This window comes from Seriola aureovittata, chromosome 8 (assembly GCF_021018895.1).
Source record: "Seriola aureovittata isolate HTS-2021-v1 ecotype China chromosome 8, ASM2101889v1, whole genome shotgun sequence".
Taxonomy (NCBI): domain Eukaryota; kingdom Metazoa; phylum Chordata; class Actinopteri; order Carangiformes; family Carangidae; genus Seriola; species Seriola aureovittata.
In genome coordinates this window covers 27,935,409-27,959,590 of record NC_079371.1, presented here as the reverse complement: position 1 = coordinate 27,959,590, position 24,182 = coordinate 27,935,409, and the positions used below count along the sequence as shown (strand labels likewise).

At 43.0% G+C, this 24,182-nt stretch overlaps 1 protein-coding gene across 1 annotated transcript; it reads left to right on the top strand.

The window, feature by feature from the left end:
- Positions 1-4,615: 4,615 nt before the first annotated feature.
- On the top strand, positions 4,616-15,644 carry LOC130174115 (uncharacterized). Its single transcript, XM_056383741.1, has 3 exons — positions 4,616-4,690; positions 10,358-10,475; positions 10,694-15,644. The coding sequence occupies exons 2-3, from the start codon at positions 10,376-10,378 to the stop codon at positions 14,329-14,331; spliced, it is 3,738 nt and encodes a 1,245-aa protein (XP_056239716.1). The 5' UTR covers positions 4,616-4,690; positions 10,358-10,375; the 3' UTR covers positions 14,332-15,644.
- Positions 15,645-24,182: the final 8,538 nt, after the last annotated feature.

Genomic DNA, 24,182 nt, shown 5'->3' with positions numbered 1-24,182 from the left:
TGGTCTTGGAGGTGTTCAGAAGGAGTTAGTTCTTGTCGCTCCATTCACTGAAGGAAAAGGACAGCATCATCCACTCCAACATGTTCCTTGTAGGCGAACTGTAGGGGGTCTGCATGTTCAACCTGTGGCCTCAGAAGGTGGAGAAGCAGCCCCTCAAGGGTCTTCATGATGTGTGATGTGAGGGCCAACGGTCTGTAGTCATTTATCTCAGCCGGTCGTCCTACTTTAGGGACCTGAACAAGACATGATGTTTTCCACAGGACCAGGACCCTCCCTGGTTTAGACTTAAGTTAAAGATCCTCTGGAGAGGCTCAGCCAGCTGGACTGCACAGTTCTTTAACAGCCTCAGACACACATCAGCCGGGCCTGTTGCCTTTCCAGGACGTAGCCTCTTGAGCTCCGCCCTCACCTCCTCCGCTGTAAAAGACAGGAGACTTGACCCCAGTGTGGAGGGAGTTGCAGCTGCAGTGTCAGGTTGTGGAGGAGATGCTTTAGGAGAAGCTGCAGCTGAAGCAGTGGGAGAGAGAACAGGTGAGGCTGTGTCACACCTGTTGTAGAACAGGTTGAACTCATTGGCCTTGTCCACATCACCTGATGTTGCCTGGCTGTTCTTCTCTTTATAGCCAGTGATGGTCCTCATCCCCTTCCACACCTCTCTGGTGTTGTTGTGCTGCAGCTTCCTCTCTACTTTCTTTTTGTAGTCCTCCTTCACCTGCTTTAATCTCCTCTTCAGCTCATGTTGCACACACCTGAGCTTCTCCCTGTCTCCATCCCTGAAGGCCTCCTCTTTCTGCTTGAGGAGGGTCTTGATGTTACTGGTGATCCAGGGTTTGTTGTTTGGAAAGCAGTGTCCAGGCCTTACTGGTATTACAGTTTCCATACAGAAGTTAATGTAGTCCGTGGTACATTCAACAACTCTATCAAGGTCAGGGTCCTTGCTGTTATCATTTTCCTGTGACTCCAACAGGACATTTCAATCTGTGCACTCAAAACGGTTTACTTTAGAGACTCACTGGCCTCCAGGGTCCAGGTCCCATGAGGATCAATGGTAGAAAAGGCTTATATCTCCATCCACTAGCCTTTAGCTTAGCCCCTAGGCTCTGCATCCACGGAACGGCTTCTTCAGCTCAGCTGGTATGGGATGTTGAACTCAACATCTGGTAAACTTTAAAGCCAGGAGTTCTTCCTTTGTGTTCATTATTTTCTCCATCGTCAGAGGACACAACAACGTAGAATAAAAAACAACAATCGAAAAAAAATATACTAATTTATACAAATATATTGCAAAGAACTACAAGCTATGCAGACTTTCTGCCACTTGTTGCCAGCGCATCATTTGAATCAATATGATCAATAGTATGATAGGTATGAGCTAGAGAGTCAAGCTATGAAGGAAGAGCTCAGGAAGGTGGAGATTCATGAAATCACACTCGAAACATGAATTTACCTAATGGACAGAGCCGAAATGTTTTAATTGACTTTATTAGACAGACGGGGTTATGGAATAGAATTTAATCTGATCCACACTCCAGAGCAGAAGGTGGCGGTAATGCACCTATTATGCTGTTTGCCATCCGCTGTTAAAAAAAAAAAAAAAAAAAAAAAAAAAAGAAGAAGAAGAAGAAGCCACACCTTTTGCTCCACCAGGAAGGGATCTCTCAACAACCATGGTACCACAACACAAAGAAACAAATGATTAATACAACAGAAAATTGCCCATGTAACCCCACAGTGTTAAATTGTTTGCACTCTATATAAAACAATGTTAGGTTAAAGTAAGTAAACCGATTCTGAACCAATCCAAGTGTGTGGTAGTAAATGTTAAGTTGATGATATTGTTTGGGTGTGGTTGACTGCAAATCAAAAGAACCTGTGTTGATAACTAATGAGGTGAAATAGGATTGAAATGTTATTACCCTGTGTGGTTCTCCTGTGTGGGTTTGGTCATCACATTTACACTCAACTGTGAAGATGGTGTCAAGTCACTGTCTACAATCTCACACAGGGAGGGGGCTTGGGGTGGGTTGGAACAGATAGGCACCCCCACAGACACCAGCCCCAGAATAGGGGCACTAGTGCAGATCACATACTGCTTTGTCTGAATGTATCCATTGACAACACAGCACAATCTGCTGCCATCACTCTCTTACTCTACAGTTCAGTGATACTTCCACATATTCATAGAGAAGGTCTTTGACTCTTACACTGTTCCTCTCATATGGAGCCTGTACAGCAGCTTCATCGTAAGGTGGTGTGGCCTCAACATGTGGCAGAGTCTCGATGTACTGAAAGGTTCAGTCTAGAAAGTGAAGACCTGCTCTCCAGTCTCAATGTCCATGTTATGGATGCTACTCTGTAGCGACTGAGGTTGGGCTGGACTTGGCTCAGCCTCCCTCAGGTCAGTGTCAGGCCATGATTTATGACATGGTCCGCCAAAGTGGCCCTGATGTCATCTGAAATATGTGTCTGTCTATTGCTGTAAATTCAAAAATTCACAAATATAACTGCTGTAACTGAGGAAAGCAAAAAGATGAACATGGAAAAAACAGACAAAGAAAAATATGCAATCAAACATGGCAGCAAGTACCGTACAGTAAATTCACACTGGCCTTGCTCTTTCATACATATTGGAAGAGAGTCGTAAGTGACTTGATTGAAAACACTGATGCAATGCAGGACTGAATCAAGGTGAGTGAGAGGTCTGTCATTCTGATTGAATGTACAAACTGAAATGCATCAACACAACGAGAAAATGACTTCAGTAGTGGAATGTGTGTTGATACAATGGAAGTTTGTAGAAACACAAAGATGAAAATGAGGTGAGGCAAGAATTAGCAGAGGAGCAAAGGAAGAGAGGATGAAGGAGGAAGACAGTTGATAAAATGTTGTGATCTTTTTACAGCTTTGTGTGTGTCTGTGTGTGTGTGTGTGTGTGTGTGTGTGTGTGTGTATGTGTGTTTGTGTGTGTGTGTGTGTGTGGGGGGGGGGTCATGTGATTTCTTAGAAACAGCATCCATGGAGAGAATATAAAAGTGAAACTGAAACTGGCCTGAAATATGTGTCTGTCTATTGCCAGGTCTTCTTTGTTCTTGTCTTCATCCTCCACCTCCTCTTCTTTGAAACACTGCTTCCATGTTTCAGAGTTCTCACAGAAGCTCACCTGAGGTCTCTCTGTAGCTCTAAGGTTCAGACTCAGCGCTGTTTCAAGTGTTTTTAGGTGTGTTTGTATTTGGTGCAAAATTCAGGTGTGTTTTGCACTTTGAAAAAAAGGTGTTTTCCCAATGATTGTAAGATTTAAGTTTTGGACAAAGTATCGAATGTAAGAAAAGGTGTGTACTGTTTTTGCAAGTGTGTGTGTGTAGAACTGAATTGTAAAGTACATGTGTGATAAATGTGTTTGTACTTTTTGGTCCCTTTGTTTAAGGCATGGTTAACGTTAGGGTTCTGATGCTCTGGTCTAAGCATTCACTTTTAGTGTGTAAGCAATCACAAAAAACTGTAATAGAAGTGTGTTTGGAGTTTTGACACAATGAACCAAATTGTGCAAACAGTGTGTAAGCAATCACAAAAAACTAACAAAAGAGACCACCTATATGGAGGCGCCACATCATATAAGAAATCCAAGACCTCTCAGCTTGGTAGTCAAATCAATAGAAATGTCAGTCAGGACGTTACATTTCCCGAAAGATGAGTATCTGTAACCTAAATAGTAGGCCTGAACTCCTTAACATCTGAAAATGGACTACACTAACTGTTGTTTGTTGAATCCTGCCAGGTCAACATGGACCAGTTTCCTTGCCTTGAGAGAAAGGGGTGTTCCCCATCAGAACTTAGCAAAGATGGCTGAGGACAATGTAAGGTTATACCTACATAATCTAAGTCAATATCTAAAGACATGTCTTAGACTGGTTTAAGAGGTTCTTTGATCTTAGTTGTTTTCAAGCTGGTTGAAGTGGTGGATCAGCTGGTGTCCGGTTTAAAACAGTTTAGCTGACAAGCCAAACAGAAGGAATGCAAGCTAGATCAAGCTCATCAACCAACCCAGTGGAAAATTTTCTCTTTTCTTTTCTTTGTCTCAGAAGTAGATCAGCTGTGAACTGTTTCACCCAAAGCCCCTTTAGGAGAAATAAGGAGCAAAAGAATAGATCAATATTTAAGAAATCAATCCTGTCCTGTCCTGTTTAAGAATCAGAGGAGAAACACCCAAAAGAATTATTTTGCTGTGCCTGTAGGCCTTCATTTGATCACAATTTCAATTTATACTTGATCTACTGTTCTCTCATCTGTCCTTGGCTCATGGGTCTGAACTTTTTCCTCCATTGATGGTTTGAAATCACTGTTTCTAAGAAATCACATGACCACACACACACACACACACACACACAACACACACACACACACACACACAGAAAGCTGTAAAAAGATAACAACATTTTATCAACTGTCTTCCTCTTCCATCCTCTCTTCCTTTGCTCCTCTGCTAATTCTTGTGTGTGTGTGTGTGTGTGTGTGTGGTCATGTGATTTCTTAGAAACAGCATTGATGGAGAGAATATAAAAGTGAAACTGAAAGTTCAGACCCATGATCTATAAAAAAAACAGGAGGGAGCAGGAGAGTCCAGGAGAGCAGGAGAGTCCAGCAGAGTCCACAGACTGCTCACTGCTTCACCAGATTTCATTCAGTCTTACAGGTAAGAAAATAGTTTTACTTTGTTTTTATTTGAAAGTGTCTGGATTAAATATGAAAGTCATGAATATAAAAGAAAATATCACAGTTGTGCCTTACCTGCTTTTGTTGAATGGTGTGATGATAACTTCCTGGATCTAAATGTGTTAAAAACCAAGGAGTTAACCATTGATTTTAGGCGGACTAATTACACAGCAAAAGTGAGCATTATTCATAATGGAAATGTTGAAATTATGGGCTCCTACAAGTATCTTGGCACTGGACTTGGGCTCTCGTTGGGATAAACAGGTGGCTGAGAAAGCAAAAAAAAAAGATCAGCCAAACAGACCACATTCTATCGTCCGAATTCTCTCTAATGCCTTCGGGTCGACGTCACTATGTGGCCTTGATAAGAACTAATCTTATAAGTCCTTTATTCCTTCTGCTATTAGGCTGCTCAACACAGACAATACTCATTTTAAATGATTGTTATTTTAGAGAAATTCATTGCATATATTCTATTTATTGCTTTTATTTACTGTTTTAGTTATTGTCACATGCCTTTTAATATGTTTCCTCTGTCATTTTAACTGTATCTGGTTGGTTGGTTGTCTGTTGAGACTGAATGTATGGACTGGGAAGTTACAAATGAATTGCCCATGGGGGATAAATAAAGTTGTCTGAAAAAAAAAGAAACATCAGAGAGCTGCAGTTTAGTATTTAAGATTATTTATTATTAGACCACATGCTGGTTTCTGCTGTTTAACTTTAGACTGTGTAACTCTATAATTCTGCTTCAGTCTGATTGTTACAGGCAGAATTCAGCTCCCAGACTTTTCAGTTCAACAGAAATGTCTTTATTTTTTAACATTTGATTCTCCAGTTTACATTTGTTTACTCTTTATTCATTTATTTTATTGTATGAGGCTCTGCAGAGAAGAGTTCTCTCTTACTACCTGGTAAATCCACCAACCACAGTATTTCCAATTCATCAACTATCCACTCATCAAATATTTCTAACATTGTGATTTGTGCTGTTACTTCACTGTAGAGCTGTGTCAGGACTGGGCTCACTGGTCAGTCACAATATGTGATCAACTCACCACAAATAGAATCTATAACGGCCTATTATTGTTCCTGGATGAAATTGCCTTTTTGAGGGTCTAAACATGCTCAAAAACTCATGAAACTGTACACACACCAGGACTGGTGAAGATTTACATTTGTAATGGATCTAGAGAAAATGGCTTGATAGCCCCTAGAAAATTTCAATGAAGAAGCCCTCACCCAGTGTTTCACCTATATGTGTGAAATTCAGTATGTTCATGTAACACGCCAAGACCTGGACCCATACCCTAAACCCAACAAGTATTCAGATATTTTGAATTTACTCTACAAATCCTATTTTAACAGTCTCCTCCCATAGAATTAATCGGTAACTCTTACATTACTTAGTAATTACAAAGCAATTTTGTGGTAATGTAAAGAAATTGCCAAGAAATAACAGTCAAGTAAAATCAGTATAATGACAAGTTGTAGTAGTATAATTAGCAGAAATTACTGTAAAATATTGGGTATTTACAGAGTAAAACTGAAGCAGAATAAAGAGGGTTGGTCTGTAATTATATGGGAAATGTTAGTAAAGCCCACATACAGGGTAAGACAGGAGGGTCATCTCTGTATCAGCATCTGTTAATATCTAAAGCATTAATATCCCTTGTTACATTGTGAAGAGGCTGTTAGCAGGTGATACCAAGTCTCATATTTTAACTGTCAGCATGTCGACATTGTTGTCGCCCAAAATAAACACAGCAGCCAGTTTCCTGCACAGAGCCAAGTACTTTCAGTGTAATGAACCTAATGCATTTGTAATTTCCACTGTCATACCTTTCAATAAGCCAAGAGGAGTGGTAGCCACGGCAACAGTTGTTCACCAAAAGTGACTGCAAATGCTGCAAATGTCACCGTAGTTAACCCATAATTACCTTACCACTGCCGGTAAAATGTAGTGTGGCTTGTTTCTTTGAATGAGCAAAATAATAAGAACATGGTTACAAGAAATTTCACTTTAATTACTTTTCCACTGCCTGTAATGTGTAGCCTGCAAAGTAACACATTTGGATGGAATATGTCAATAATTTTAAGTTAGGTACCATGAAATATCACTGTCATGACTTTCTACTGCCTGTAAAGTGTAACGTGAACATAATACATTTACTTATGTAATGTAACTTGCACATCCGTCTTCCACCATGACCACAAAACATTAAATGAAACTAGAAAATTCCAGGGAAATTTTGAGTGCCACGGGGGCTACTGCCGGGATGAGTACATGATTTATTTCCAGTGTTCAAAAGTCACCCTGATCATATTCTGGTTTTGAGAAATGTCTTGATATAAAAGACTCTGATATAAAACAATGTCACATCCCTCCATCATGTATTATGTGGGAAATATCTCATATTCTGTGTTGTTTTTTTTAATAAAACAAGAGGCAACATGTCTTCAAACGGGCATTTAAAGGGTTAAAATCCTGAAAACTAATAAACATTTGGTAGGTTTGAGCAGAACTGAAGTGGTTTAAGAGATGTATGCAAAAAAAAGCAGAAAAAAATATTGATATATGATGATTTTATAGCATTTTCTTTGTGTGTCCTTTTTTGGACGTGAGGAACCCCAGAGGGTACAAAATGTGTTACCAGTGTATAATAGAGCTGTAACAGTAACTGACATTAAATTTTTTAAATATGTCAAAAAAGACACTTTCTTGCAGAAATCCATCCCTTCAGCTGTAACACAGCCAAAATGATCAGCAAATCAAAAAAGAAAAGTGAAGAAAATGTCCAAAAAAGGACAGAGGGACCCCTGAGGGTTAATAAATCCCATGAACTGCTATTTAAATTACCACTATTATGTTTTTTTCTGTGCTAAATTTAACATTACCGGGGAGGAGAGCAACGCGACTAGAAGTGACAGCGAGAGAGGGCTAGTAGCTTCTCCTCTCCTCTGTCTCAGCGGAGACGGTCACAACTTCATTCACTCTTTCAACAAAACAAAAAAAAAAGCAACGAAGGAAGCAGTAAATGGACTTACATATTTAAGACCTAACTAAATGTAATTTAAGACCTAACATGCGGCTAATGTAAAGCTAGCGGAGCTTGGAGAGTTGGTTATCTGGTTGCTAGGCGCACGCAGGCACGCACACAGGTCAGGAGCTGCCGTTGCCATGGCAATGTGAAAATCTGCCCAGAATTTGGCTTCTACATGGCTTCAAAACAACTGCAAATTATGAGAAAACCGTTACTTCTTTTCAAAAACTGAAAAGACCGTGCCAGACACTGAAGCCAGAAGTTTCTACAGTCTATATTTTATTCAGATATTCCTTAAAATGAGTGAGTAAGCTCAGTGCGAAGACAGAGTGAGATTCTTTTGAAAAAAAAAGACGATTACATTAGGTGTCAATGAGAGTGAGACAGGTATTGCTGCCGGACTCGGCACCCCCGTTTAAATTTTGTGCAGACCCTGCCTGTCAAAGTTACATTTTATGAATCCCAACAACTATGTCTACATTTTCAGAAAGAATTATTTGTCTCCTTTTTACGGTTTGGCCGCGAGCTCGAGTTAAAAATAAAAATAAAGGTTATTTTTTACTGCTTCACGCACTCTAGCCAACTGACGCTTTCACTCTAACTTTGAAGAAAAAGTGATTTGCACTCCTCCTTTGAGTGCTCACAGTTTGAAAAGTTTACATGTTATGTAAAAACAGTTCCTGTCTTTTTGAGAGAGCAGAAGTTTTCCTCCGTTTTATAGTTTGAATCACATTTCTACGTGCAGGTATGAGAGAGCTGGGTGACTCAGAAAAAAGGTGCAATTTTGTCGAAAAAAGGTGGGTTTCTAAAGAAAATTCCAATGCATTTCTAATGCATTATTTATTCCCATTTTTTTGGGAATAACTTTGGGAAAAATTGGAATTTTAACACCAAAAGTCATAGCACCCCTTGCGGGATCAAGACGCACGTTTTGATGTATATATTACCAGGGTTTTTTCAAAGCTGCGGGACGAGTTACGCGCCGAAATTTGGCGGAAGAATAATAAACTTAGTGCCACGGGAGCTGAGCACCCGTGGCACTAATAACATAAAAGTATTTGCACTAATAATAGCAGAGAGGAGCAATAGGAGTGTTGATTTCATATTACATCCTTCAAACCTGGAAATAATCATGATACAAGTGGTTAATTGATCAAACAACAATATAAACATTTCCCAAAGCTAATAATCTATACATATGGATTACACAGCAGTTCCTTGACTGTAATAATAATATGCACATTCTGGATGTCATGTAGTGTGTTACCTTGTGTGAAGGATGCTGACAGTATGGTCACATGAAGGACATTGTCTTAAAATCTACATGTTACATTTCAAACATTCTATGGGATAGAAGTTTGGGATTAAACTATTGCATAGAAACATCTCATGAGTTACAGAACAGTTAGATATTTAATTTTACTTTCTTCCTTAGATCTGTGTCTGTGAAGAGAGTTCTGCTGGTCACTACCCAGGATTGGAATGTGGGTTGTAGTTTATGACTCTTATCTAGAGAGGGACAGAGGAAGGGAGGTTGGTGTGTGTGTGTGTGTGTGTGTGTGTTCATGCATGGCACAGACAGGCCAGGATTCACACCTTAGTGTTAATCAGTCCTTTTGTTGTTACTTGTCCTATACAAGAAACAATCAAATATCTTTAGACAAAGTCTTATTGTTACAAACTGGAGATTTTGCCTATATTCTCCAGTTGTCTGGTGTCCATTGGTTGATCCTCTGGAGCTGACCCTTTGATCTTTGGTCTGGTTCTGTGTCGTTCGGACATGCTGAAAGCATGGACTGTTTGTGGAAGAGGGGTCCTTTGTCTCTGTTTCCTATCAATCTGATAGTTTGATGGTGGAAAGAGTCACAAAGTGTCAATTGTGGGTCCGTAACTCTGCATGTCCTTATAATGAACTTCCTTAATGACTTGTTACTGATGCCAGGCCAGGTATGTACGCTACAATAAGTACTTACTTAAGTAGGCGACATGCAGTGATAGCAATTCTTCTGATAACAGAACAAACTCTTCTTTAATGTTGCTGGCTTCCCAAAAGTATTAACAGGTATCACAAGTGCTAATGGAAATCAACGGTCTCATTGGAAACAGTGGGATTGGACTCTGGAGCCCCTGACATTGGTTGTTGAGGATGTTGCTTGAGTGTTTTCATAGTGTCTTCAGCTCCACAGTAAAAAGGACCGCTATAGGAAGTCATTCCTGCCCATCCCAGTAACTCCCATCTGTGCTGGTAGAGAAGACTCATCTTCTCACTGGCAATGCATAATGCAAAATGTGCATTTCATTTCCAGAGTCAGAGCCATATCTTGAATTCAGTTTTTATGCTACTTATTCAATCTAGATGCTGTGTTTTTTACATATCTCATTGTGTTTCTTTTTTTGTGTATGCTGTGTGTGTTTGTGTGATTTATGTGCATTGCTGCTACAACACTGCAATTTCCCTTCGGGGATCTATAACATACTCTATCTAAAGCACAGCAGGACTATAATGAGGGGTTTGAGGTTTGATGGGTTACACCAAATAAAAGTAATTAATTTCTAATATATTAGGTAGCGATCATTAATAGATTGTGTGTTTTGTTTTCCAGCTGAGATTTATCGACACCATGGCTTCATCTGGTAATGATACCATAGAGACTGCAGCCCTGGGAAGACCATTCCAGCTGGGCATGCTTTATGACTGCCGGAAGGATGCTCTTCTTCCAGGTAGAACCTCGTGGATGTGTTGAAATCTCAGTTGATCTTAACATGAATAAATAAGCCAATACACAGTTAAAAAGTATTGTGACACATACTTCAGAATCTGCAATACATATCATTTGTGTGACAAAAATGCTTAATGTTCAACTGCTTAATGTTACATATCTAAGTTTAAACTTGTATTTGAAGCCTTTGTTGATTTTGCATCATTAATTTGTCAACAGGTGTAACCTTATGGGATCAAGACCAGCTACAAAAGAACACAAGTGTGCGACAACAGAATGACACTGAATTGATTGTCTCCACATCAGATTCGATTGAGGAGAAGTCAACTTCATTAAAGATCTCTGGTTCTCTTAGATTGAGTCTTTTGGGAGGACTGGTGAATGTGGGAGGATCAGCAAAATATTTCCAAGACATAAAGAAATCTCACAAACAAGGCCGGGTGACTCTTCAGTACAAAACAACAACAAAGTTTGAAACATTGACCATGTCTGACTTGGCTAATGGACAGGTATCTCATCCTAATGTGTTTGAGGATGACACTGCCACTCATGTCGTCACAGCCATCTTGTACGGAGCTGGTGCTTACTTTGTGTTTGACAGAGAATCATCAGAGGAAGATAAGAATCAAGTGGAGAGGGAGGTGAACCTCACGTTTAAAAAGTTGAAATTTCTCACAGTAAATGCTGAGGCATCACTCCACATGGATGAAAAAGAGAAAGCAGCAGTTGAAAAATTTAGCTGCTCAGTTCATGGAGACTTCAAGTTACCTTCCAACCTGACGTCCTTCAATGAGGCTGTGAGAGTTTACAAAAGCCTCCCTAACATGCTGGGAGGGAATGGCGAACATGCTGTTCCACTCAGGGTGTGGCTGTACCCTCTGGTGAAGTTGGATTCAAGAGCATCAAGACTCCAAAGAGACATCAGCAATCCTCTCATCACACGCTCATCAGAAGCAATCGAGAGTTTGAACCAGACAGAGATGAGATGCAGGGACACATTGAAAGACACGGCAGCAACAACATTTCCTGCCATGGAAAAGCAGGTTGAGGATTTGATGCAGATGTGCAGTCAGTATAAGCTTGACTTCATAAAGAAGCTCGGGTCAGTACTCCCTTCAATCCGAGGGGGTGGGAAAGAGGAGAGTTTCCTGGAGGACATCCTTGCTGCACACGACAAGTCGCCATTCAATAGCAAAGACCTGGATGAGTGGCTAAAAACCAAGGAGAAGGAATCAATTACACTGAAATCCTTCATGAAGCAACTGGAGAAATTAGGTGTAAAAATGGACGACAGTTTGGATGACCTCTTGTTTGATCCTGATGTCACAAATGTTGTGTGCTTTTCATTTCCATCTGTAGACCAACATGATAGCTTCCTGGTCAAAATGTCAAATCATCTGAAACCAGCAGGAGTGAAGGACACTCCTGGAGAATCCTCTGATCTTCAGGTGCGAAACATAAACTGGCTCTCCAATGATACCAGACAGACAATGAGGAAACAACTCCAAGTGTTTAAAGAACTGAAGAAATTGAACAACAGTGATGACACCAAATTCATAGCTGCATCAAAATATGATGGAAGTCATCCTGAGGCATGTATTTTCATATATGAAGATGGGTCTAATGATGCTGTCTGCTTTGTTCCTCCATCAAAACCTGCCACCCCAACAACTACTCCTGTTTCATGTAACAGCTTAACAGTAAGAGTGTCTGAACCAGACTCAGCCACTGTGGAGTACAGAGTAGAATACAGAGTTAAACAGAAACAGGACACTGAATGGGCATCTCACCCATTGGAGAAGAATCAAGACACAGTAACTCTGTCAGGACTCAAGTCAGACATTGAGTACGAGTTCAGAACCACAGCTGTGGGCAAACTCAGCTATACTGTCAGCAGCGATGTCTGCAGTGCTGTAATCCTCACAACAGCTGGTCCCCCAACTCAGGTAAAACAAACTGAAGTGAAAACAAGCTCTATCACTCTGACATGGAGCATCCCATCTGTTCAACAGTGTGAATCCGTTAAAGGTTACATCATTGAGTTCAAGGAGGACAACAGCAATCAATGGCAGAGCAAAGAGACCGAGACAGAAGTGTACACATTCACTCTGAACGATCTTAAAAAGAATACGGTCTACTCCATCAGGATGCGCACAGATGTTGGTGTTGGAGTAAGTCTGCCTGGTGAAGAATTCAAGATTAAAACTAAGAAACAACAAGTAGATAAAAAGGAGTTGACTTTGGTCCCAGGTGATCCACCAGTCTACCTGCTTAATTTGAAACCAGCAGGAGATGGTCAGCTCAACAAACAGGTTTTTGGACAGGCACCAACCACTAAACCAGCAAACAAAACCATCATGGTTGTTGGTGCCACTGGATCTGGCAAGACCACCCTCATCAACGGCATGATCAACTACATTCTTGGCGTTGACTGGGAGGACAACTGCAGATTTAAACTGATAAATGAAGAAACTAATAAAACGCAAGCGTGCAGTCAGACCTCAGAGGTGACAGCTTATCAGATTTATCACACAGATGGTTTCCAAGTTCCTTACTCCCTCACAATCATCGACACTCCAGGGTTTGGCGACACAAGAGGAATCAAAAAAGACAAAGAAATCACAGACAAAATCAGAGAGTTTTTCTCCCTCGAGGGTGGAATTGATAGCATTGATGCAGTGTGCTTTGTAGTACAGTCTGCTTTAGCTCGTCTGACACACACACAGAAATACATCTTTGATGCCATCCTCTCCATTTTTGGGAAGGACATTGCCAACAACATCATTGCTCTGATCACCTTCGCTGATGGCAAATCACCCCCCGTCCTGGAGGCAATCAAAGCTGCCGAGATTCCATGTGCTACAAACACAGATGAGTCTATTCTCCATTTCAAATTCAACAACTCTGTGCTTTTTGCCAAAAATACAGGAGCCAAGGACGATCAGGACAACTTTGATCACATGTTCTGGAAAATGGGGAAAGCCAGCATGAAGACATTCTTCACTCATCTAACCAGCATGAAACCCCAAAGTCTGACCCTGACAAAGGAGGTTCTTGAAGAGCGCAAACAGCTTGAGGCGATTGTTGTAGGGGTGCAGCCAATGATACGAAAAGGTTTGTCTAAACTGGAGGAAATAAACACCACAAAAGCTGCACTCCAAAACCACGAGACCCACATGAAGGAGAATGAGGACTTTGAATATGAAGTAGAGGTTGAGAAATCTGAGAGGATTGATATTCCTCCAAGAACCTTCATCACCAACTGCCACGGGTGCAACTATACCTGCCATTATCCTTGTGGCATACCAAACGATAATCGGAAAATATTGTGTGATGCAATGAATAATGGAAAATGCCAAGTATGTCCAGGAAAATGTGTATGGAGTGACCATTTCAACATGACGTACCGATGGGACATAAAACGTGTAAAAGAGAAGAGGACATATCAGGAACTGAAGAAGAAATATGAGGCTGCGATGGGAGAAAAGATGGACTCAGAAAAAATGATTAAACGACTGGAAGAGGAATATGAGCAGGTGCAGGGGGCAGTTGTAGAAATGATGGAAACGCTAACCAAATCCCTGCAACGTCTGAGAGATATTGCCCTTCGTCCAGATCCTTTGTCTACTCCAGATTACATCGATCTCCTGATACAGACAGAGGAACATGAGGCCAAAGATGGATTTAAGCAGCGTATTGAAGAGTTACGGAGTGTAAGAGAGCGGGCAGTTTTATTGACAAAGTTGGCAGAGGGAGGGCATCTAACTGGACAAGAAAAGTCAAAACTGAAGAAGATGAAGTCCAATGTCAAGGGGATATTCAATGATATATGCAAATGGTTTCAAAATATCCTCTGATACCAGAGCATGTGCAACAACCAACAGCACAAAAAGTTCATCGCTGTGTCTTATCACATGCCTGTTTTATTCTGACTTGGATTCATTTGTTGATGTGAAGATAAATATAAAGCACAGCAATGAAACATTCCTGATGATAAAGATGTAAGTCATATTCTTTTTCCGCTTCATCTTTACATTTTTAGGTTTTAAGGGTCCAACATAATAGTTTTTGATTCATTAACTGGAAGATAGGTTCATGCATTCTCTGTCATAAACCAAAAAAGTTTAATTACACTTATAATTGTATGTTGTTTTTTTTTTTTAAATGTATAAGATAATGAACCTGATGTTCATGTGTTTTTGGTCCTCTCTCGTTAAATGATATATATCAGGTCTGAATATATCATCCCTAAAGTAGGAAAGCTGTTGTAGGATAGATGGCTTGGTGCGAAGGATCATCATTGCTTCCCTCATTTAACCCAGATATTCTTCAAATCAGTTTTATGTATTCATTATATGGTTGTAATTATGTTGATGATAAATCATGATTCAGTCATATTGAACAGTTTTTGTGGTCATGATACTTCTTACTATTTTGCTCTAACTTACTTCAAACTTTTCCTGCCTATCAAACGTCTTATTGTGTCATTGTACACTTGTCTCAGTATCATTCTTAATTTTGATTTTGTTTCCTTTAATTTTCTTACTTCAATAATTTTATGTAAATTGTATAAAGTCTGTTGGTGAATCTACATCAAATCAAAGCAGCTTCTGTTGAACTGTACCATTCCCACTACGTGTTTTATACAGCTAGCATGTTAACGTAGATAAAGAGCCAACCAAACAAAGAACAGGAAAGACTTAAAATGTCTCATAACTAGCATCGTACATAGTCTTGTCCAATATGAAGTAAATCTGTGCTTCACACTGCTTGTTGACTGCTGAGGGTTTCCTATCCCACAATGCACAGCATGTCTCTTGCAATGTTTCAAAATAAAAATCCATCATGAATTCAAGACACATCAATGTGATACTGTGCTTGGATCTGGATAATTTATTCCAGCATGAATTATATTAAATTTCAACAAACAAAGTGCATTAACCTTCTTCTACTGACTTAAATCAGATGGCAGAAAATGAACCTCTTTGTGGATTCTGGTGTAATTTTACGACATGCAGATGCTTATAGAAATCTAGAGTCAAAGTGAATATTAATGTTCTGCTGTGTTCTTTATTGTCTTTTACTTTGTGCACATGTGAGTTCAGTGTTGAGTTGTCACTGCTTGACAAACTGTAATCATTATGCCAAATAAAAATGATTGTGTGCTACAGGTGTGGTCTAGTCTCTGGTGTTTTAGTGATTAAATAACAACATACATCACTAACTACTGTCGGTGATGCAGTCAACTTATCACTGGTCACATTACACAAGTAGGACCATCACATTGGATAGGTGGTGTGTGTGTGTGTGTTGTGTTTGTGTGTGTGTGCGTGTGTGTGTGTGACTTATACCCTTTTTCCACCAAAATTAGCGGGTATAAGTTGGTTTTTAAAATGCGGGTAACAAATAAAAGCAGAGTGACCCCTTTTCCACTATCAGTCGAGTTTGCCTTTCAGTTTGGACTGAGGACACACACATCTGCAAAGAGCAGAGCACACACACAAATGCAGGCGGGGAAGAGTGAGCTGCTAGCTGCGGTGTTAACTGTTAAAACGGATCTTACACATCTTATCTCCGGTTTGGTGCTCCTGTAAAAGTGTCGGACCCTCCGATCAGTTATTGTGTGTTTTAAAAACAATCTTTTTTTGGGGGTGAATTTACTCCTTCATCCCCGTGCGCGGAGTAGCGGCGATGTCTCTGGTTCAACAGCAACTTACTGGGCAGAGGTGTATTTACAATGTATGTGCTTTGTTACAGCCGGAAAGAGCTGTAAATTAGTAGGTTCACCCGGGTGTTGTGTTTACATCAGTGCTGATTGGAGCTGTAGCTCCAAAAAAAAAAAACAAACCAAAAAAAATGTATAAGCTTATTGATACTGTGGTCTTGAATAATGTAGCCCCTGGGCTCGTTCAGTACCGGGGCTTGGTACCCATCCCTACTGCAGGGTAATCTGACACTGGGTGTGAATGCCGATTTCTCCTGTCACGTAAACCTGTTATGAGCTCTGACTGAGCTTACATCAGTACTCACGTAGGTGACACGGTAGTAAACAAGGCATGTAAAACTGTTCTCTCGTTGTTGAATAAAGTCGAGCTAACGACAAGCAGCCGTCTCCTCATATACATGTGTTGGACGAAGGTTACCACACATCACATGGTGTCAGAAGAAAACTGGAAGGGCACGCTGACTCTGGAACTTAGTTTTCGCTGGAGGAAACCGCCTAGGATGGCTAAGTTTTCGGCGCCGGAGCAGTTTCACTTCGCTAAACCGGAGGAATGGCCTGATTGGAAACAACGCTTCTCCAGGTACCGGATAGCTACAAAGCTTAGCAAAGAGCCAGCCGATGTCCAGGTCAGCGCCTTGATTTATTCCATTGGCCCGGAGGCTGAACAAGTGTACAAATCATTCGCCTTGGAGGATGACGAGAGGGAGGATTTTGATTATGTACTGGGAATGTTTGATGAGCACTTTGTGCCAAAGAGAAACGTGATTTTTGAAAGAGCACGTTTTCACTCGCAGACGCAAGAAGCGGGTGAGTCCGTTGAACAGTACATAAGACACCTGTATGAACTCGCAGCTCACTGTGACTTTCGTGAAAAGGAGGAGGAAATAAGGGACAGACTTGTCATAGGTATTAAAGAAAAAAATCTTTCACTGAAGCTACAAATGATAAGCGACCTCACTCTGAAAAGGGCAGTCAACATGGCCAGGCACTCAGAGCTAGTGAAGCAACAGAACTGTGAGGCTGGAGCATCAGGGCACGTTGATGAAGTTTAATCAAAGTCCTATAAAAGTAAGTGGAAAAACACACGGCACGAGGCAACAGGAGAACATAAAGTAAAGGAAATACGACACTGTGGCAGATGTGGGCGCAGGCATGCGAGAGACAAATTCCCAGCTAAGGACAGAATGCAATAAATGCCACAAAATTGGTCACTTTGCTAACAAATGCAAAACCAGAATGATATAAGAAGTGACTGAAGAAGTTGACAGCTTATTCTTAGGCTCAATAGAGGAAACTACAATTGAGAACGGGGTTACAGTGGATGAAGTAATCACCGATACAGAGCCAGCATGGCGCACAACTCTAGTGATATGCCAAACAGCTGTTAATTTCAAGATAGATTCTGGTGCTGACACAACTATAATAAATGTGGCTACATATAACCATCTGCGTGTTAAGCCAAAACTTGGTCCAGTTACCTCTAAACTGGACAGTCCAGGAGGAACAGTGGCCTGTCGGGGACAATTCCTAGCCAAGATACAGGTACAAAAAGGGGGAAAAACAACGGACTGTTACTTCAGGGTTGTAGTGGCAAAGTCTACATGTGATAACCTACTGAGCAGATCTGTCGGTGTCCGCCTGGGCCTGATACAACACATTGAAGAAGTCAGTGTGTTCGGCGAGTTAGGACTGCTTAAAGGTGATCCCATAAAGATAGTCCTAAAAGAAAACGTAAAGGCCTAAAGTAAAAGAGGAGTTAAAGTGAATGGAGGAAAATGGCATAATAGAGCGTGTAACAGAGCCCACAGAATGGGTAGCACCAATGGTGCTCGTGGTTAAGCCTAAGACTGGAAAAGTAAATAATTCTATTCTAAATCTGTGTTGGTCTCACTAAACTGAATGTCAGAGGGCAGAAATGTGTTTGTTTTTCATTTTGGATTTGATTCTTGATTTCCTTATGGGTTGATTATTTTGAGTTATCTGTTTGTTGCATGATTTGTTTATGGCATGAGTTATTTCATTGATATTTTATTAATAGTGTTTTGTGTTCCTATTGATGTGTGTTTCTTTTGACATTTCTGCCACTGCGCCCCCTGGACTGGACATTAAAAGTGGGTCAAATCAACGTAAAGACAATCCACCTGGATAATTGGACAGCTTGGCTCTCCTCCAATCAGAGGAGAGTAACGTGATAGACAATGGGTTGGCATAAAGGCAGGTAGACAGCGTTTTCCAGGAGTTGTTGTTTTTGTATCGAGACGCCATCAGACACCGACACAACGGAGGAGATCAGCCGCGGGGAACGGAGAGGGAAACAGCCGTGCAGACCAGATCGTTCGACCCCAGCAGGAAGCCGTCAGTGCCGTGTGATCAACAACTGCAGTGGAGGAGAGTCAAATCTCCTCCTTCGCGGTGAGTAACCCAACGAACAGGCACTGTAAACGGCACAAACAGAGACCGTGCGTAATTTGGGTAGAGAACAAGTTATCTGGCCGCTCTTATCCCCCGCAGGGCCCGTGGAGGAAGAAGGCGGCGCGTTGGATGATCGGCCCAGGCGTGGCTGCTCCTGTTCCCCCTGCATCTCTCCCTGCGTTGTATACATTGTTTTATTTTGTTTTATTTTTGATCGTGGTTGTTTGTGATACACTGTGATTGGTTGTTCTATTGCTTGGCTGGACTAATTGCTGCTCTGGTTCTTAATTATTTATTAAATGAAAACCTAACAGAACACCCCCCGCAGTTTCATGACCTTGCTCTTCTTACTTTGTAGCGATCCTTTTTATCCGTCTTTGGTTTTTATTGAGAGGACCCTTACCTCTTTAAAACAAAGGGTGGCGTTGTCACTTTTATTCTAATTTATTACATTGTTGCATTTTAGTCTTTTTTAAGTTAAGTCATAAAGGGCCACATAATTTGGCGTTGTCGGCAGGATACAAAGTACAAAGAGCAACGGCATTTTTAGCGGTGTATATAAACAAAAATGATGATGATGCCTGTATATCCGGGTGCCCTTTGGTTACCCAAGTTTAAAGGGCCAGGTGGGGATTTGAAGTATGGTGAATGGAAAGAGCAAATTAAAGGATTGCTGGGTTCACAAGAATTAACTGAGGCAAAGAAAGTAGCCATTTTACTTGGTGCATTAACAGATGATGCTAAACGGCAGGTTAGTGTCTTGGATGAGACAGAGCGAGACCAGGCAGCTAAGATATTTCGGTATTTAGACTCCCTTTATGGTAATAAAACCCCGGCCCCAGTGTTAAGGTCACAGTTTTTTAGCTGTAAACAGCAGGCAGGAGAAGATGTTTCCTCATTTATCCTCAAGTTGAGAGAGCTCTACTGTGGGCTGCGGCGGCACGACCCAGACACCACCCCCTCCGATGCTGTTCTGCGAGATCAGCTACTACTGGGGCTCCGTGAAGGTCCGCTCGCCCAGGCCCTCAGAGTATATGCACGGAGGAATCCCGATGACGATTTCACCACACTACGGCAGGAAGCACTCCTGTTAGACGAGGAACATGGAGGTATGCAAACAGAGGTTACCTGTCATGCAGTTAATCCCACACCTGTTTCCAAACAAACACAGGAAGCTGACTGGAAAGAGGCTCTGAGAAGAGAAATAATGGAGGATGTCAAAACACAAATGCAAGGGCTCACTACAGAATTGATGAAAGAAATTAGGCCACTCCTCCAACCTGCTGTGGGCCACATACCACCACCACCACCAACAGTCCGACCAGAGCGACGATACACGCCCCCCTACAGGAATGAGCGGGATGAGCAAGGTAGGCCTATCTGTCGCCAGTGCAAGCGTGCAGGACACATAGCCAGGTTTTGTCGGGCACCTTCAGCAGGTCAGCCGGCTTTAAACTAGAACTCCCTGTCGCTGAGGTCCAAGGGGCAGAGGTAAACAAAACAACATTGAGGACCACTGAGGCATTCATTGGGCAATGTCCAACTATTAAGACAAAGATCGAGGGTGTTGAACTACAAGGCCTGTTAGATACAGGGTCACAGGTAACCTTAATGCAGCAGAGTTTATTTGAAGATAACTTCTCCCAGGCTAAGCTTGGAAAGGCACCTGTGGTTTTCAGATTGAGAGCAGCTAATGGCCTCCCAATTCCTTACACTAGCTACGCAGTGTTGGAATTTGAGCTGGAAGGGATCAAGATTCCAGGGAGGGGGGTTGTTGTTGTAAAGGATGAACATTGCACCCACCCTTTGATTATAGGAATGAATGTGGTCACTGCCTGTTGGAATACCTTGTTTAAATTGCCCGGAAAGTCTATTTCTCCACCACGACAGGGCTTGGACCAGGCTGCATGGAGAGATGCCTTCGCTCTCTGCCAACGGATTGATGCTTTCGGGGAGGAGGATGGGTCGCTGGGCTGCGTATGGGCTGCTGGCAGGCAGCGTATACGACTTCCCCCAAGGAGTGAGGTGGTTGTGTGGGGGCGTGCTCGGAAAGGCCCACGTGGAACTGACTACGATGCATTGGTCGAAGCTCTACCAGACAACAAAGACTTTGGACTGGCCCGCTCATTGGTTGCGGTAAGAGGTGGCAAAATTCCTGTACGTTTGTGTAACCCTCACCCATACAGCCTCTTTATAGGCCGTTACCAGAAACTGGGCAGGCTGTACTGCGTTGATGCCGCAGAGGTGAGAGGAGCCTGTGACTTGGACCTGTCACTGGATGATGATGGAACAGTGGAGGTGGCCATAGTTGGCGTGGAGGACGGTGGTGCAGCACGACCACTACCACAGGAGATGTGTGAACTGGCCCAGCGACCTGATCTCTCGACACAGCAACAGAAAGAGCTGGGTGAACTGCTACGCAGGTGGGAGAAGGTCTTTGCAGTCCACGATGAGGACTTCGGCCAGACTGACATCGTAAAACACCAGATACACACTGGAGATGCTGCCCCCATCCGTGAGCGACACCGCCCTCTACCTCCTGCCCTGTACCAAGAGATGAAAACCCTGTTGGCTGACATGCTAGAGAAAGGTGTCATTAAAGAGAGCTGTAGTCCATGGGCCGCCCCAATAGTTCTGGTAAAAAAAAAAGGATGGGAGTTGGCGCTTTTGTGTCGATTACCGGAAGCTAAATGCTGTGACGCACAAGGATGCATTTCCCCTACCCCGAATTGAAGAGACCCTGACCAGCCTTACCAATGCCCAGTGGTTTTCCACCCTTGATTTGGCCAGTGGCTACTGGCAAGTCACCATGGACCCCAGAGACCAAGAAAAGACTGCCTTTTCCACCCCGCTTGGCCTATATGAGTTTCAGCGAATGCCGTTTGGTCTCTACAACGCACCAGCAACTTTTCAACGGTTGATGCAACAATGCTTGGGTGGTCAGTTAACAGAATCTTTACTTGTGTACCTAGATGACATTATCATATACTCACCTGATTTCTCTTCTCACATGCAGCATCTAGATCAAGTGTTCCAAAAGCTGGGGCGGCATGGGCTGAAACTGCGGCTGGATAAGTGCAAACTACTGCAGAGCCAAGTCAAGTTCCTGGGCCATGTAGTGGACTGCGAAGGTGTGAGACCTGACCCTGACAAAGTTGTGGCTGTGAGGGATTGGCCTGTCCCATCAACCATCCGGGAGGTCCGCGCCTTCTTAGGCCTGGCAGGCTATTACAGACGCTTCGTGCCTGCTTTTGCTGCAGTTGCCCGCCCGCTGAACAGCCTGTTGACAGGTATTCCAGCCGACAAGAAGTCGCACAACCGCAAGGTAACCTGGTCTTCACAGTGTCAACAGTCCTTTGATGCCCTGAAGGCTGCCCTCACGCAGGCCCCTGTGTTGGCCTATGCAGACTATTCCCAGCCATTCATAGTTTACACACACGCTAGTAAGCATGGGTTGGGTGCAGTGTTAGCACAAGTGCAAAACCAGCAAGAGCGTGTAATAGCTTATGCCAGCCGCAGCCTACACCCCACAGAACAGAATGATGCCAATTACAGTTCGTTCAAATTGGAACTTCTTGCCCTGAAATGGGCTGTGGCAGAAAAGTTTAAAGACTATTTGATGGGTGCAAAATTTACAGTGTACACAGACAATAACCCTGTCGCCCACATACAGACAGCCCAGTTGGGGGCTGTGGAACAACGCTGGGTTGCCCAGTTGGCATCATTCACATATGATGTCAAATATCGCCCAGGTAAGAACAATGCCAATGCAGATGCCTTATCTCGCTTCCCAGTAACCTCAGCAGCAGTGGAGCTCACACCAGCAGCAGGGCCTGAGGAGTGGGCTGACAATGAGTGGCGGGATGCCCAAGCCCAAGACGCAGATATCCAAATGGTGGCGAGGTGTGTGGAGCAGCAAAAAGTACCGTCAGTGGCAGAACGCTGCATTTGGTCCCGAGGGGCAAGAGTGTTGTTCCGGCAGCAGAAAAAGCTACAGGTCAGAGGCCACATATTATATCGTCAAGTGACTGATCCACACACCCATGAAGTGTATTTCCAGGTTGTCTGCCCAAGCTCTAGGAGAGAAGAGGTCTGGAGGGAGCTACACGTAGCTGCCGCTCACGCCGGTCCCGACCGTACCCTGGCCCAACTTCGGCGGAGGTTCTACTGGCCAGGCATGGAGGGGGAGGTACGTCAGTTCCACCAGGGTTGTGCTGTCTGTAGCCTGCAGAGGGACAGAGTAGAGCCTAGGGCCCCCCTGCACCCTTTTGCAGTCTCCTACCCCCTAGAGGTCATAGGAATAGATTTCCTCACACTAGGTCGACCCACTGATGCGTATCAGAACATTCTGGTAGCTACAGATCTGTTTACCCGTTTTAGTTGGGCTATTCCTACCCGAGACCAGACCGCTCAGACCACTGTAAAGGCCTTATGGGCCAACATTATTCAACCTTTCGGCTGCCCCGCCTGCTTCCATTCCGACAGGGGGCCTAATTTTGAATCTGCCCTTATGAAGGAGCTGTGTGACACCTATGGTATCACTAAAAGCAGGACCACCCCATATCACCCTGCTGGTAATGGTGGAGTTGAGCGTTTCAACCAGACCCTGTTGAACATGCTTCGTACCCTTGAGACCGAGAAGCAAGGTCGTTGGCCAGAGTACATACCTGAATTAGTACATGCTTATAACAACATCCCACATGGTACAACTGGGTATGCCCCGTCCTTCCTTATGTTTGGTCGCCATTTGCGGCGTCCTGTTGATGTTGGGTTGGGGGTACAGCCACAACAGTCCCGTGTCAGGGTGGGAGATTGGGTCCAACAGCATCAACAACGCCTCTCTGCAGCCTACCGCACAGCTAGTCAAAGAATGGGGGATGCAGCTTCCAGCCGTAAACAACACTACGACCAGAAAGCAAACACCTTACCATTGTTGCCAGGTGAAAGAGTGTGGGTTCGTAGTCGGGGTGGGCAAGGACAAGGGAAACTCCAGGCGTGGTGGGACCCCGAACCGTTTGTTGTCCTAGAGCAGGTGGGAGATACAGGTGTGGTCTATAGACTCCAACCAGAGAAAGGGGGGAGAGAGAGAACAGCCCATAGAAATTCACTTAAAGTTTGCATAGCTCCCTCCACAGAGACACCTCAGGTAACCCCAGAACCAGTAGTGGGGACAGAGAGACTACCTGGGCAGATGTTCTATGGGTTCTTTCCCGGCCCCTTGGTAGAAGAAGGCCCCCGGCGCTCCACAAGGCCTAACTTAGGACAGCCACCTTCCAGGTACAGAGAACTTGACCTCAGGTAGCAGGGACTGCTAACCTTAAAGCGTGGGGGAGATGTCAGAGGGCAGAAATGTGTTTGTTTTTCATTTTGGATTTGATTCTTGATTTCCTTATGGGTTGATTATTTTGAGTTATCTGTTTGTTGCATGATTTGTTTATGGCATGAGTTATTTCATTGATATTTTATTAATAGTGTTTTGTGTTCCTATTGATGTGTGTTTCTTTTGACATTTCTGCCACTGCGCCCCCTGGACTGGACATTAAAAGTGGGTCAAATCAACGTAAAGACAAT